Genomic DNA, 13,132 nt, shown 5'->3' on the forward strand with positions numbered 1-13,132 from the left:
CACACAGGACAATACTGCACACTGGACTTTCCAAAAATGAAAGCAGAAATGACATACACTTCTAGACGGAATTTTAACTTAAACAATCTGCTGTTTTTAAGAAATGAACTCTCCCTTGTTACCTGGGATTCTGTTTTGACAGCAAATGATGTGGAAGAGGCCTACTTTAATTTCAACCAAACGCTCCAGCTTGCAATTGACGATGCATGTCCAAAAAAAAGATCTCGAACTACACAAAAAAGGGGTAAACGACTGAGGTATGATGAAGAAATTATGACACTTAAAAAGGAGTTTTTAAAAGCGCAAGACAGATTTCTCCTAACTGGCCATCCCGATGACAAGAAGACAGCCACAGATAAAAAGAAATCCTACGACCAAAAATTAAAGAAGGCAAGGCAGGAAACATGTGCTGCATACATTGAACAAGCAGAAAACAAAGCCAAAGCCATATGGGACACCATCAATAGTGAGAGGAAAGGGAGGAAAGAACTTGACAACAATCCTACAATAGAACTAAATGACAATGGAATAAAATTTACTGACCCTACAGATGTAGCAAATCGCTTTAATTATTATTTTTTAAACATAGCTGAGGAAACACTAAAACAGAACAAAATATATAACACACCACCATTAATTCAAGATCTTCCAGCTACCACAGACAATACTCTTACTTCTTTACGTCCAACAACACCTGACGAGATAGGCAGAACCATTCAATCATTAAAGAACTCCACATCCTCAGGCATCGATGAAATATCTTCAAAAATCCTGAAAACATGTGCAGATGAGCTAATATCGCCTCTAGTGAAGATCGTCAACATGTCCATGGCAGAGGGCACTTTTCCATCCAAGTTGAAGATAGCCAAGGTATTTCCAAAACACAAGCAAGGGGACCTACAAAACATTTCTAACTACCGACCTATCTCACTGCTCTCATCTGTCTCCAAACTTATTGAGAAGATTGTTAAAGTAAGACTCCAGGAACATCTTAGTCAAAACCAATCATTGACAGACAGCCAACATGGGTTCGTTACTGGAAAACAACCACAACTGCACTGATAGACCTTGCTGAGTATATAATTGAGAACATAGAAAATGGCAACACTATCACCAGCCTGTATCTTGACCTAAGCAAGGCTTTTGACTGCCTGGGACATGATCTTATTCTAGCTAAACTACAAAATTTAGGAATCCAACGAACAGCACTAAAATGGTTTGCAAGTTATCTAAAAGGACGAAGCCAAATGGTAGAACTAAAACACACAACAAGAGGATTTTTACAAATACTGTCAGATCTGAATTGGTACCGACTAACAGAGGAGTTCCCCAGGGCTCTGTCCTAGGGCCAATTCTGTTTGTGCTGTTTATCAATGATTTTCCAGAACATCTAGAGGAATACAGTAAGATGGTCATGTATGCGGATGACACTGTGCTGCTTACTGCAAACAGAAACGTAGATCAACTAGAAGTGAACACTTTTATTGCCTTCAATATGACACAAGACTACTGTATGAAAAATGACTTAGTTCTCAATGAAAGTAAGACCAAGCAAATGTCATTTGGGAATAAAAAGTCTACAGTATCTGAAATGCCCAACCTGACAGCAGCTGACAAAATCAAACATCTAGGTGTCATACTGATGAGAGTCCCAGGTTGTAGCGCCAATTTGATGTGTGTCACCCCCACGTTGACTGCTGTAATTTGCTGAAAGCCCTTTACCTTGACTGCGTCAATTTGCTGCAGATCCCCTCCACGTGGTTATGTCAATTTATTGTGAGTCGGTTCTTTAGTGTTGTTGACTCACCATGTAGTTGTACGCCTTTTTGTCACCAGTGGCACGTTGTTGTACCATGTTGCTCATCATGGTATTGGTCGCCATCTTGCCCAATGCTAGCTGCATTCCCTTGGTACTGCTTAAAACTTATTAAATTTGAATGTCTGTGGTGTTATCACCAACAACAAGTCTGTGTGTATCTCAGGTTTTAAAATATGTTAAGTAGTGATTAAAAAATTTAATATCACTCCATCACACTTTTTATAAACGGGATATTCAAAGAAAAGTCAAACCAAGTGACCATGAGATTAATTTATTCCATGTCACACTCTCAATACATATTATAATTTCACTCACCTTGCAATGCTTTGATAATTTAAAAGACTAAAATAATATCCCATCCTTCATTAAAATTTCAATACACAATACAACAGATCACTACTATCCCAGGAGAATCAACAAAACCTCCTTGCTTCAAGTCTGGTGAGAGAAGACCGAATCTCCGTATAAAACTACGGATACCGACTCAAAACAATACTCATCCCCTCTCTCGTTCAAATCAGCGTCTTCACGAATAAATATAATTTGATTCTTTTCTTATAATTGTCGAAATTTATCACGTTTACTATAATTAATCAATTTAAGTCTTTCTATTTTCTTTTTATTATTTTTTCAAAGCTTTTTATTTAAAGTTTTAGCAACATGTGCTTTATGACGTCATCAATATACAAGTCATTAATCCCACAATTGGCTTTTCTGCGTAGTTCTATTTAGCACCTTTGTAAAACACGAATTTTGGTTATGTTTACTTCATTTTAATTGATCAAATCTTTTCCCGTATAAAGTTCAATAAATTTCTTCGTTATTAGTTAAATAAACTTCAATTCCAACAACATGTGATTCACTGACGTCACAGTCTGCCGATTCATTGACGTCACAGTCTGCCAATTCCCCGCGAATATTCAAATGTCGTAATTTGACCTGTTACAATACTTGATGAAAATTTATCCTGGAATAATCAAGTGGACAATCTTTGCCTAAAAATCGGGTCAGCTCTCTATGCCATAAAACGAATCAAGGCAACTAGTACCCCTGAGGTAACAAGGACTGCATACTATGCATTGTTTGAAAGCCATTTACGCTATGGTATTACTGTCTGGGGTGGATCCACTATGGGCAATGTCAACCGCGTCCTGGGTATGCAGAAAAGGGCAATCAGAGTAATAGCAGGGTTAAGTCCAAGACAAAGCTGTAGAGATGTTTTCAAGAACCTGAACATCCTGACGGTCACTTCCATCTACATCCTAGATACTATCCTTTACTGTGTGACCAAAGACCCCCCCTAAACAAAGTGACATGCATGAATACAACACCAGATATGCAGGAAACTATGTGCTGCCAGGTCACAGAACAGCCATGTATGAAAGGAAACCGTTGTATGCAGAAGTGAAGATGCTAAACAAGATACCAGACCACTTGAAAGCTGGAGGCCCTGTGCTGATGAAGAGGAAGCTACAGATATGGCTGCTAGACAAGGCTTTCTTCACCCTAAATGAATTCTTTACTTGGGGAGACCCCACATAACACTGAAGAAGCTTATCTATTATACTAATTTGACTTAAATTTGACGCTGTAACATTTCTTGAAGAAATTGTAATAAAGGATATTGTCTAATGTAAATGAATTTTACAATGCTAGTAATAGTATGCTTCTTTAACTTGTTTCACATGTTATAACTTGTTGACATTGTTATACACTATTGTAGTGTTCTGAAAATAAATAATTTGATTTGATTTGATGCAAGGATTTTGAATCTGCCTCATTGCAGGCTAATTTTTGAGCTACTAAAACCATATTGATGTTATTTAACCAACTACATTTTTGTTCAGTTGACTTGAGTTCAATTACAATTCAAGTTAAGCACACATCAGGTTTAAAGTTTTTAAATTAAGGGTATTTTCAATGCTTCATAAATATAAACATGAAATTTTATTTAAAAAATTGAATATACGAGGCATGTCCAGAAGGTACGTGTACTCAATTTATGTAGAGTTCAAAAAAATTTATTAAAACAAAAACAAACTTGGTTACACTTGTACATATGTAAGTTATTTTTCGACATAGTCACTATCCGGTCTCGATGCAAGTATTGAGCCGTGGGATCAATTTTTTTATGCCTGCCTCGAAGAAGCTCTCACCAGCTTTTTTAACCACTTCTCCACCTCCCCCTTCACCTCCTTGACAACTTGTTTCCACTCATATGCACCTTCTGAGAAGTGAAGAGATGGAAATCTGAAGGGGCCAGCTCAGGAGAATACAGGGGTGGTTCAAAATGTCCCATCCAAAAGAGTCCTAGAGTTGCTTCGTGGCGTTAGTCGTGTGAGGTCTGGCATTGTTGTGCAGCAAGCAGACTCCCTTTGTCAGCATGCCCCTCCTTTTATTCTGAATCGCCTTTTTCAATTTTTAGCGTTTCACAGTATCTTGCCGCGTTGATGGTTTCCCCGTGAGGCAGATATTTATTCGATCAAAATTATGCCTTTATGATCCCAAAACACGGATGCCATGATTTTTTGGGCTGAAATTGTTGTTTTGAATTTCTTGGCGGAGGGTGACACTTACTTTCTGGACGTGCCTCTTATACGGACATAGATTTAAATGTTGTAAGCATAAAACTGCAAATAGTTTGTTAAAAAGTTCTTAAGTAAAGTTGCCCTGTTTCTTTGTTGAAACGTCATCCTAGTAAAGCTTTTGCCATACTTTGCTGTAGAGTTTGTTTTATAATATTGATACTTTGTATAATTTTCATGGTGATGAGTGTTTTATTATGGATATAAAAAATAATGCAAATTACAAAAGAGATATATTGTAACAATTCATGTTTCTGTCACAAGAAAGTTCACTAAATTCTTGTGATTTCATTTTTAATTTGTATCAGATTATGTAGCAATTACAAGGAGTGATAATATTTTTATAATATATATATATATATATATATATATATATATACACGTGTGTACATATAGCTGAATAACATATTATCTAAATAAGCATTTAATTGTTAGTAAAATACTGAAAAATCATTTATATACCTCAATATTTACTCTAATAACATGTGTTTTAAACTACAAAACATGCCTTGAGGTTTTTTCCAAATACAAAACTTGCTTATCACTCATAAAAAAAATGTCACACTCTACGATTTGTGAAAGGGCTGATAAACAAAAGATGACTAAAGTTTTATTTACTGATTCATATTTACCTCCACAAGCTCAGAGTCATACACATAATCTCCACACTGGAAACACAAAACGTTGCCATATTTGAGTTCCACAGCTGCAACAAATATTTAATATTGGTATACTGTCAGGAATAAAGAGTATCATGGGTGAAGAAATAGAAGAGGAAATGATTGTAGAAAGAACATTGATAACACTGCAGTACCTGCAGGTCACTTTTAAGGTATAATTGTATTTTCTAATTAAATGGAAGTCACACTCACACAGAGCAAAGTACCTGTTAGGTTAAGTTAGTTTACTATCAATGTTATAATAATCAGTGTTGCTGAGGTGTGTTATGTCATATGGACTGTGAGCTCAAAGGTCTGGCCATTACCAATGAACAGCAACATGTTATCTTATTGCCCACTGTCGCTACATGTCATTCATTAAGTTACATACATTCTCTGGTCATGATTCAGAGACAACCAAACAATCTGGGGTTCAACACTACTTTTTCCATCATACGTACTTCATGACAAATTACTGTCAATATCCCAAGAAAAGTCATTAAGCCCAAAAAATAATTCACTATTTAACACTAACACTTCATATAGGGATAATGATTCAACAAAACAGTTTAAGGTAAAAGCAAGTACAAATGCAGCATACAAGATTCATGGGAGCTGAAATAAACTCAAATTTTGTGAGCACATTTGTTTCATATGATCTGAAATCATTAGTGTGTACCCTATCCCTATGTGATTCACAAGGAAATTATTGATTTAAAGACTCAATGGCTTGTCATTTCAAATCATTATTCACACAACATTTAGTTTAAATAAAACTTGGCTTTGTTGAAAATGAAGTTAGGACTATGAAACCCTCTCTTCCACTTAACTTCTGTACAATCTATTCTATTAAAGAACCATATTGTAATTAATTAAAAAGAACATATTCTGGCCTGGGACTGAGCCCAGCAATAGATATCTATGAATATCCTCCACTGAGTCCAAGAGCTTATAGGCACTCCACTAATGAAAGTTCCAATTAGGAGATACACATATTTCGGGAGAAATCACAGCTGCAAAGCAGATGCCACTAGATCCCTGTCCAAAACAGATATTAAATATGTTTAAAATATGTGAAAGGATTCATCATAATCTATTTTTGGTTGGATAATTCTTCAAAGATGAATGTTCTGCACAAAAGAAACTCCCAAGAAACAACACTTTAAAATGCTCTTCAGAAGAGTTCTGATAATCTGAGCTAATCTTTATTTAACTGCCTACTTTAAGTTATAACAAATTTAGTCTACATAGGAATGTTGACAAAACATTATTTTGGCTGAAAACTTACAAAACATTATTACATTACTTTGTAACAGCAACGAAGAACAGTCTAAGTGGCTTTGAAAATGGCTATGAAAGATACTGAACGCCACTTTCCATTTTCACTTTTCTACGGAAATCATGATACCATATAATTTAGTCCTTATTAATCCAAACTCAACAGGACCGAACCTATTGCTTTTAAATATAAAAATTTGCAATGATTGAATTAATTTGTAGACTTAAAAGAACCATCTGAATATGGCAAAAGAGACACGGATTGAGACAAGATGTAGATTAGCATTTTAGCTTAAAAAAAAACAAACAGAATTATAAAAGTTAGATTTTATTGTGGTCAAAAGTGGCTTAACCAATTATGTTGGATTCCATCTAATCACATTAGTAGCATATATCTGAGTTGCAGGTTAATAATTTTGTATTACAATATTGTAAAACACTTACCCAGAAAATGTTTTTTTGACTTGGCATGCTCTTGGATGTGGCCACCGCTATAGCACCCAAAGTAGATGCAGTGAATGCAAGAATGCAGCCTTGGCTCGATCTTCTTACAAGAATAACAATAACAATGCAAAGCCTGTAAAAATTAAATTTTTCAGAAAGTTAAACTAAAAATATTTATGCTACTTTTATAATTATTCATTTATTCACATTCCTAAAGATTTGTGAATCAGATCAATCCTTCTTTATGCAGCAGAGACTTGGGACGTTTGACAAAAATGTAGAAAAGAAACTAGTAACTGTAAAAAATAAAGTTTGAGGGTAAATATTTGGGAGGGATAAAACACAACCAGAAAATTATAGAACTGTTCAAATCTCCAGATGTTGTGGCTGAAGCTAGGAGTAGAGGTTTAAGGTGGACAGGGATTAGACAAGAGGAAGGAAAATGGTAAAGGAAATAGAAAGGGAATCCAACAGATGAACAGAAATGATGGAATGTCCAAGTAGAGAAGGACTAAGAAAACTGACAGGAGAAGAAGAGGGTTTTGCAGTTCGGGAGATGGAAGTTGCTAGATGATGTCATATACCACCCTGGATATTCATGACAATATAAGTGTGTAAAATTTGGCAAATTTGAATTTTTAATACCACTTTTTATGAAAACTTTATACAGGCAATATGACCTTTACACTTTTGAATACGTTGAATTGATTTATAAAACTGTTGATTCATTATTTTCATCTGTCACTACTGAACATTTTTAAGTTGTTTTCGATCTTCAATGTCTTCCATTCTCATTTGGTAATAAAAGCCATAACATCTGATTACTTCATTGGTTTAGCTTGTAATAAATAAAGCAATGAGTTGTGTTATGAACTGAACATCCAGGATCATCGCTCTTTTGCTAATATTGACAAATTTAATTTCTAGGAGAGAATGTTTTCTAAAACTTTAAATCTACATTGTAATGCCCACTAATCATTCAATTCAATTCTTTATTCACACATTTAATTTGTACAATTTTACAAAAAATATACAAATATTGTGTTTTGTCAAGTAATATAATGGAGTAATGTACAATCAATGAAAAACAAGTAAGAACGAGATACCTTAACTTTCTAATTAAAAATTGAAAGGAAGTCAAAAATTAAACTCGAGGAACTCCTTAAGAGAATAAAACACTGAACTCTTTAGGAGGTTTCTCAGCGATCTCTTAAACCCAGAAAGGGAGATTTCTGCTCTTATTTGTTCCAGTAACTTATTGAACAGCTGAATACCAAAGTAAAACGGATTCTTCTCAAACTTGACCGTTCTGTGCTGTGGAAAGCATAGTTTAGTTTTATTTCTTGTATTGAAATCATGGAAGTCTGTTGTTTTAGGAATTTCATCAAGATTTTTATAAGTAAGAATGAGAACTTCGTATATATATATATATAATGAGTGCGCTGTAAAGATATTGAAATTTAAAAAATATTCTTTGCAAGAGTTTAAAAATTAAAGAGAGTTTAAATTTGCGGGGGTTAAAAATTATTCTCAGATCAGACTTCTGGGATCTTAAAAGCCTGTCTAAAGAAAATGGATTACCCCAAACCGCTATACCATAGCGCAGAAGACTTTCACACTATCCTCGGTAAACGTCTATGAGAACATCTACGCTACAAGAGGGCTTCAAAATTCGTATTACAAAGGTTGCAGAGCTCAAGCGCTTCAAAAGTTCAGCTGTATGAGGTTCCCACTTTACATTTTTGTCCATAATTAATCCCATAAACTTCGAGGATTCACAAAAGGTGATATCAGCAAAATGATCTATCCCCTCGGTCCTGTCAGCCGAATGCCCACAGATCTGAAAATGTATTGGACTGGTCTTCGTTTTATTCATAAGTAATCCATTTGCCTGAAACCAATCTGAAAGCTGAGAAATCGCTAAGTCCATAGTATTCTTTGCAGCTACAGCGTCTTTACCGGTGAAGAGTAGGGTTACGTCATCTGCAAACATTGTGATTTTAGTGTTCTGAATTGTACAGTCTAAATCATTAATATAAAGTAAAAACAATAACCGCGATAAGACGCAACCCTGAGGCACGCCGATATCGACTCCACTCCAAGACGATGAATGCTTATCATGAGTACTGTCCAGAGATACACTCTGTTGTCTTCCAGACAGGAATGACCTGAACCAGCTCAGTGCTACACCTCTGACGCCATAATGATATAATTTATTTAGCAGAACCTCATGACACACACAGTCGAATGCCCTAGACAAATCGCAGAAAACGCCGATAGCCCTCTGCGATCCATCCAGGGCCCGTAGAACATCATTTGTGAATTGATACAGGGCTGATAGTGTACTCTTTCCTTTTTGGATTTGTTACATTTAAACATGAACATTACATCTGTCAAGAAGGAGGGAGCAATTGCAATGGGATCTCTTCTATCACTTATTTCATAATATGTTAATGGCAAATGTTGAGAGAAACTCTAATAAACTTATACATTTTAAAGAAACATTTAAAATGCATTGTTGGGATGCATATTAGAAAAATTAAAATTTTTATTTTAAATTTTGAAACAATATTTGATGAAATTTGTACATTATGTTGGGAAAGAGCACAAAGAATAGAGTAAAATAACACCACTCCCACTTGCCTTGGCTCAAGTGCTATAATGATTTAAAAATATATAGATGATATGATTTAACATAAACGTAATATTATGTATCTGACTGTTAAGTTTAAATGGAAAGTGATTTAAAGGGTAAAAAAACCAAAAGAAAAAAATACTTATACTGTCAAGAAATTTTATAATTCATCAACTGCATTGCACACAGTTAAAAAACCATGGATAAATATGAAGGGTGGTGAGGTCAGTAGAACTTGTCCAAGTATGAAGTAATGTGTGGAAGAAATTTCAAGATGGGGAAGAATGTGATGTTGAATGGCTAGACAATGTCATGATAACTTGTCTACCCCATATTCCTATTCAAGGAAAAGCTCAGAAACTTGTAAAATACTTTATACATGACAATTATTTTTGTATTAGTTGTAAAACAAAACATGTTATTGAAGACTAAACCAGAATGCATTGGATATAAATTAGTGATAAACAATAATACACTTTTGATAAATTAGTGCAACCTTGAGAGAAAAACATTAGGTACTTAAAGACTTTATAGCAAGAACCTCTAATGGAAGTGCTTCGATAACGAGTATGTTTCCCAAATCTCCTTGAGATTCTTGCTATCAACATACTACTGTAGTTACTCAGTCATTATGACAAATAAATATCTCGAATATTAGGAAAAAAAATATCTTTGCTAAGAGTAAATGTTACTGTTTATTTAAAAAAACTATTTTTCACAAGTAATACTACCCGAACTTTTATTTAGAAACATAAAAACTGTCTCTTATCACCAATACTGTACTTTTAAACCATTTCCACAATTACTCATAGTAAATATTTACTACATACTTCATACAAGAAAACAAACTGTTTTGTTCCTTGTGAATTCGTAGTTGTTTTGTATACTTTAATTCTTTATAAAATAAAACTTCCCATTCCTATAAGGGGAATTTAAGTTAGAAATTTAGTGCACAAATTAAAAAAAAATTTAATTTATGTGATGATAACATTTTTTCTAATGCACATTTACAAATGCTCTATTCCTACTGTAATCTAGATAAATCTAGAAAACATAATTGTCAAGAAAATTTTTAATTTGTCAACTAGATTGCACACAGTTAAAAAACAAGGATTTAAGTATGATGGGCGGTGAGGTCAGTAGAACTTGTGCCATTATGAAGTAATATTTGGAAGAAATTTCAAGATTAGGAAGAATGTAACGTTGAATGGCTAGACAATGTCACGATAAATTATCTACCAATAGTCCTATCCAAGGAAAAGCTCAGGAACTCGTAAAATTCCTTAGACATGATAATTATTTTTGCATTAATTTTGTGTTTACTGACCAAACAATTTGAATCCGTACATAATGTAGCAGTGCAATAATTGCATGCATATTTTGGATATTTAAAAAATATTCTGGCAAAGTGGATTACCATTTTGAACATTCACCATGGCTGCAGTAAAATAAGTGGCCACCACATCAACCGAATCAGTGATTTTAAATTATCGATTACAAACACCTAAATTATTGAATACAAAAACATTCTAATTATAGTTATTTACAATTGATTATCATATCTGTGGTATTTGAGTAAAACCAAAATTACAATGATTTTACTTTTTATGTTAAATTTAATGTTATTTAACACAAGTATAGATAGTTATTAATTAATCATATTAAATTTTTACTTTTTTAGATAGCCTATATAAAAACATAGCTCAACTATACTATAATTAAAAATATCTTTAATGTAATAAAATTCAACATATTGGTTTTCTTATTGTTCAGTAGCTTGAATATCAGAAATATCATTTGTCATGGTGGCCGCTTATTACACTGCAACCCTCAACACAGTGTTAGATCTAGAGTTAATACTTTGACTATTGAGTAATAGAATGGCTGTTACTTGTTAATACAATTTAAAACTAACAGAAAAGGAAGTTAAAAAAAAAAAAATACAATAAGTAACTGCCTAACTGAACAAATCTGTGTTTTAATGTTAATTGTTAACAATGAATAATTTAAAAGGATCTCATGATATACATTTGTCCTCATTAGGCCTATATATTAACACAAAATACAACATTTTAAAATTGTTTGTTGTTCTGTTTGGTGACCCCAGGTTCTCAGTCTTTACCCATTTTTTATGAATCATTTTATGAAATTTTACAGATGTTTTCCTACAACCCTTGTACTAAATTACAAGACAAAACTGACCTCCAAAATCCTCCTTTGAAGGATGTCTTTAATGGACCTCATTTTTAAAAGCTGTCAGATTTTCACCAACATTTTAAGAAAAGTTTCCATGTCTATTGTCAAAAATCCATACATACACATACTAAATTTTTGTCACACTCCCATTTATTTTGAGGAAATGGAAAATCCTTGCCAACAGCATGAAAAGGTGCACAGGTATAACTACTTATAATTAACTACAATTTTAAACAAAAGTATTCATGTAAGTGTGCAAGGTGTGGTAAAAATTCCAAATCAAATTGATGTTGAGAGGAGGGTAGGAAAATCTCATTCAGAGTAGTTGTGTACCCCTTACTCCTTGCCATGTCATTTGGCGGGATTTACCAATTCCCAAAGTAAATTGGAGTATGAAAAACCCTACATTTATTGATTTACGATAAGTTAACAGTCCTCTTGCTGAGAAGTTGATTGTTCAATTTACAAGGATGTCACTTAAATTGCATAAATTATTGGACCAATTTAACTTAACAACTAGCTAATTAAAAAATTCCTCAATCTCTTGATAGGTCTCAATCTCCCCAGGATCAAAATAGGAAAAGTGGCAGCTACATTATAATATTAAAAAAAGTTAACTTTCCTTATTTATAGAGCTTGGCTTGTTATTTTTAAATAATTTATATCAAATTACCTAAAACTACTAAATTATCTGTATCTATGTAAATATTTAATTAAATTGTACAGATATATTTAATAGTTAGGCCTTCTATCTTAATGCTAATACATTATCAATGTTAATAAAGAACACTGTGCTATTTATTCTTGTTGTTAGATTTGTTTACGTTTATCGTGAGCCTACAACAGTTGGCACTACCATGCAAAAAAGTTTGCCGGTATAGCAGTTGCAGTTGGTCATTATTTACAAAAACCTAACCTACAAACCAAACAGCATTCATCGATTATACCCCAATTACGTAACTTAACTTAAAAATTATGTCAAAAAGTTCGTTAATGAAACTAGAATACATTTCTATGTATTTACCTTGGTTTTGCGTGCATCAGCTGAAATACAAGATACAAAGAAGGCGTGTATTGTTTTATAGGGCTGAATTCCTTTTGCTACTTTAAAATTATTTAAATGTTTACATCCGTCTCCCATAACTAACACTTATATGTTTTTTTAATAAAAATATATTAGTTTTAATGGTTAAACGAAAAATTAATACAAATAACGGGTGAAAATCTGGAAAATTTTAAAAATTAAAGACGTCTGTTTAAACTCCTCTAGCGGCCATCAGCCATGCCAAGTTGGCTAGTTAGTTTGCGTAGCTTTAACACTGCACCAATAGATTGCGTTAGTGTTTTTGCAGACTACAAATTAGAGGCGGCGTTTCAGCCCAAAATTTAAAATCAATAATTTTATTTCAATGGCTGTTTTATTAAAGAGAACACACTGTTTAGTCTAATGTAATTTAAATCAAATACAAAATAAGACAAATTACATTACTCTCACTCTATTGAAGTTCCTTACTTC

The 13,132-nt window shown here is 33.5% G+C and overlaps 1 protein-coding gene across 2 annotated transcripts in view; it reads right to left on the reverse strand.

Annotated features, from left to right (window-relative positions):
• Positions 1-12,901, reverse strand: part of LOC124354456 (ubiquitin carboxyl-terminal hydrolase 22) — a 48,517-nt gene extending 35,616 nt beyond the window's left edge. For both annotated transcript variants that reach the window (XM_046804915.1, XM_046804914.1), the window contains exons 1-3: positions 12,641-12,901; positions 6,786-6,918; positions 5,037-5,110 (exon numbers count right to left, since the gene is read on the reverse strand). In XM_046804915.1, the coding sequence (XP_046660871.1) occupies positions 5,037-5,110; positions 6,786-6,918; positions 12,641-12,757 (324 nt within the window). In that variant the 5' untranslated portion in view covers positions 12,758-12,901. The remainder of the gene's footprint in view (positions 1-5,036; positions 5,111-6,785; positions 6,919-12,640) is intronic.
• Positions 12,902-13,132: the final 231 nt, after the last annotated feature.

Source organism: Homalodisca vitripennis, chromosome 2 (assembly GCF_021130785.1).
Source record: "Homalodisca vitripennis isolate AUS2020 chromosome 2, UT_GWSS_2.1, whole genome shotgun sequence".
NCBI lineage: Eukaryota > Metazoa > Arthropoda > Insecta > Hemiptera > Cicadellidae > Homalodisca > Homalodisca vitripennis.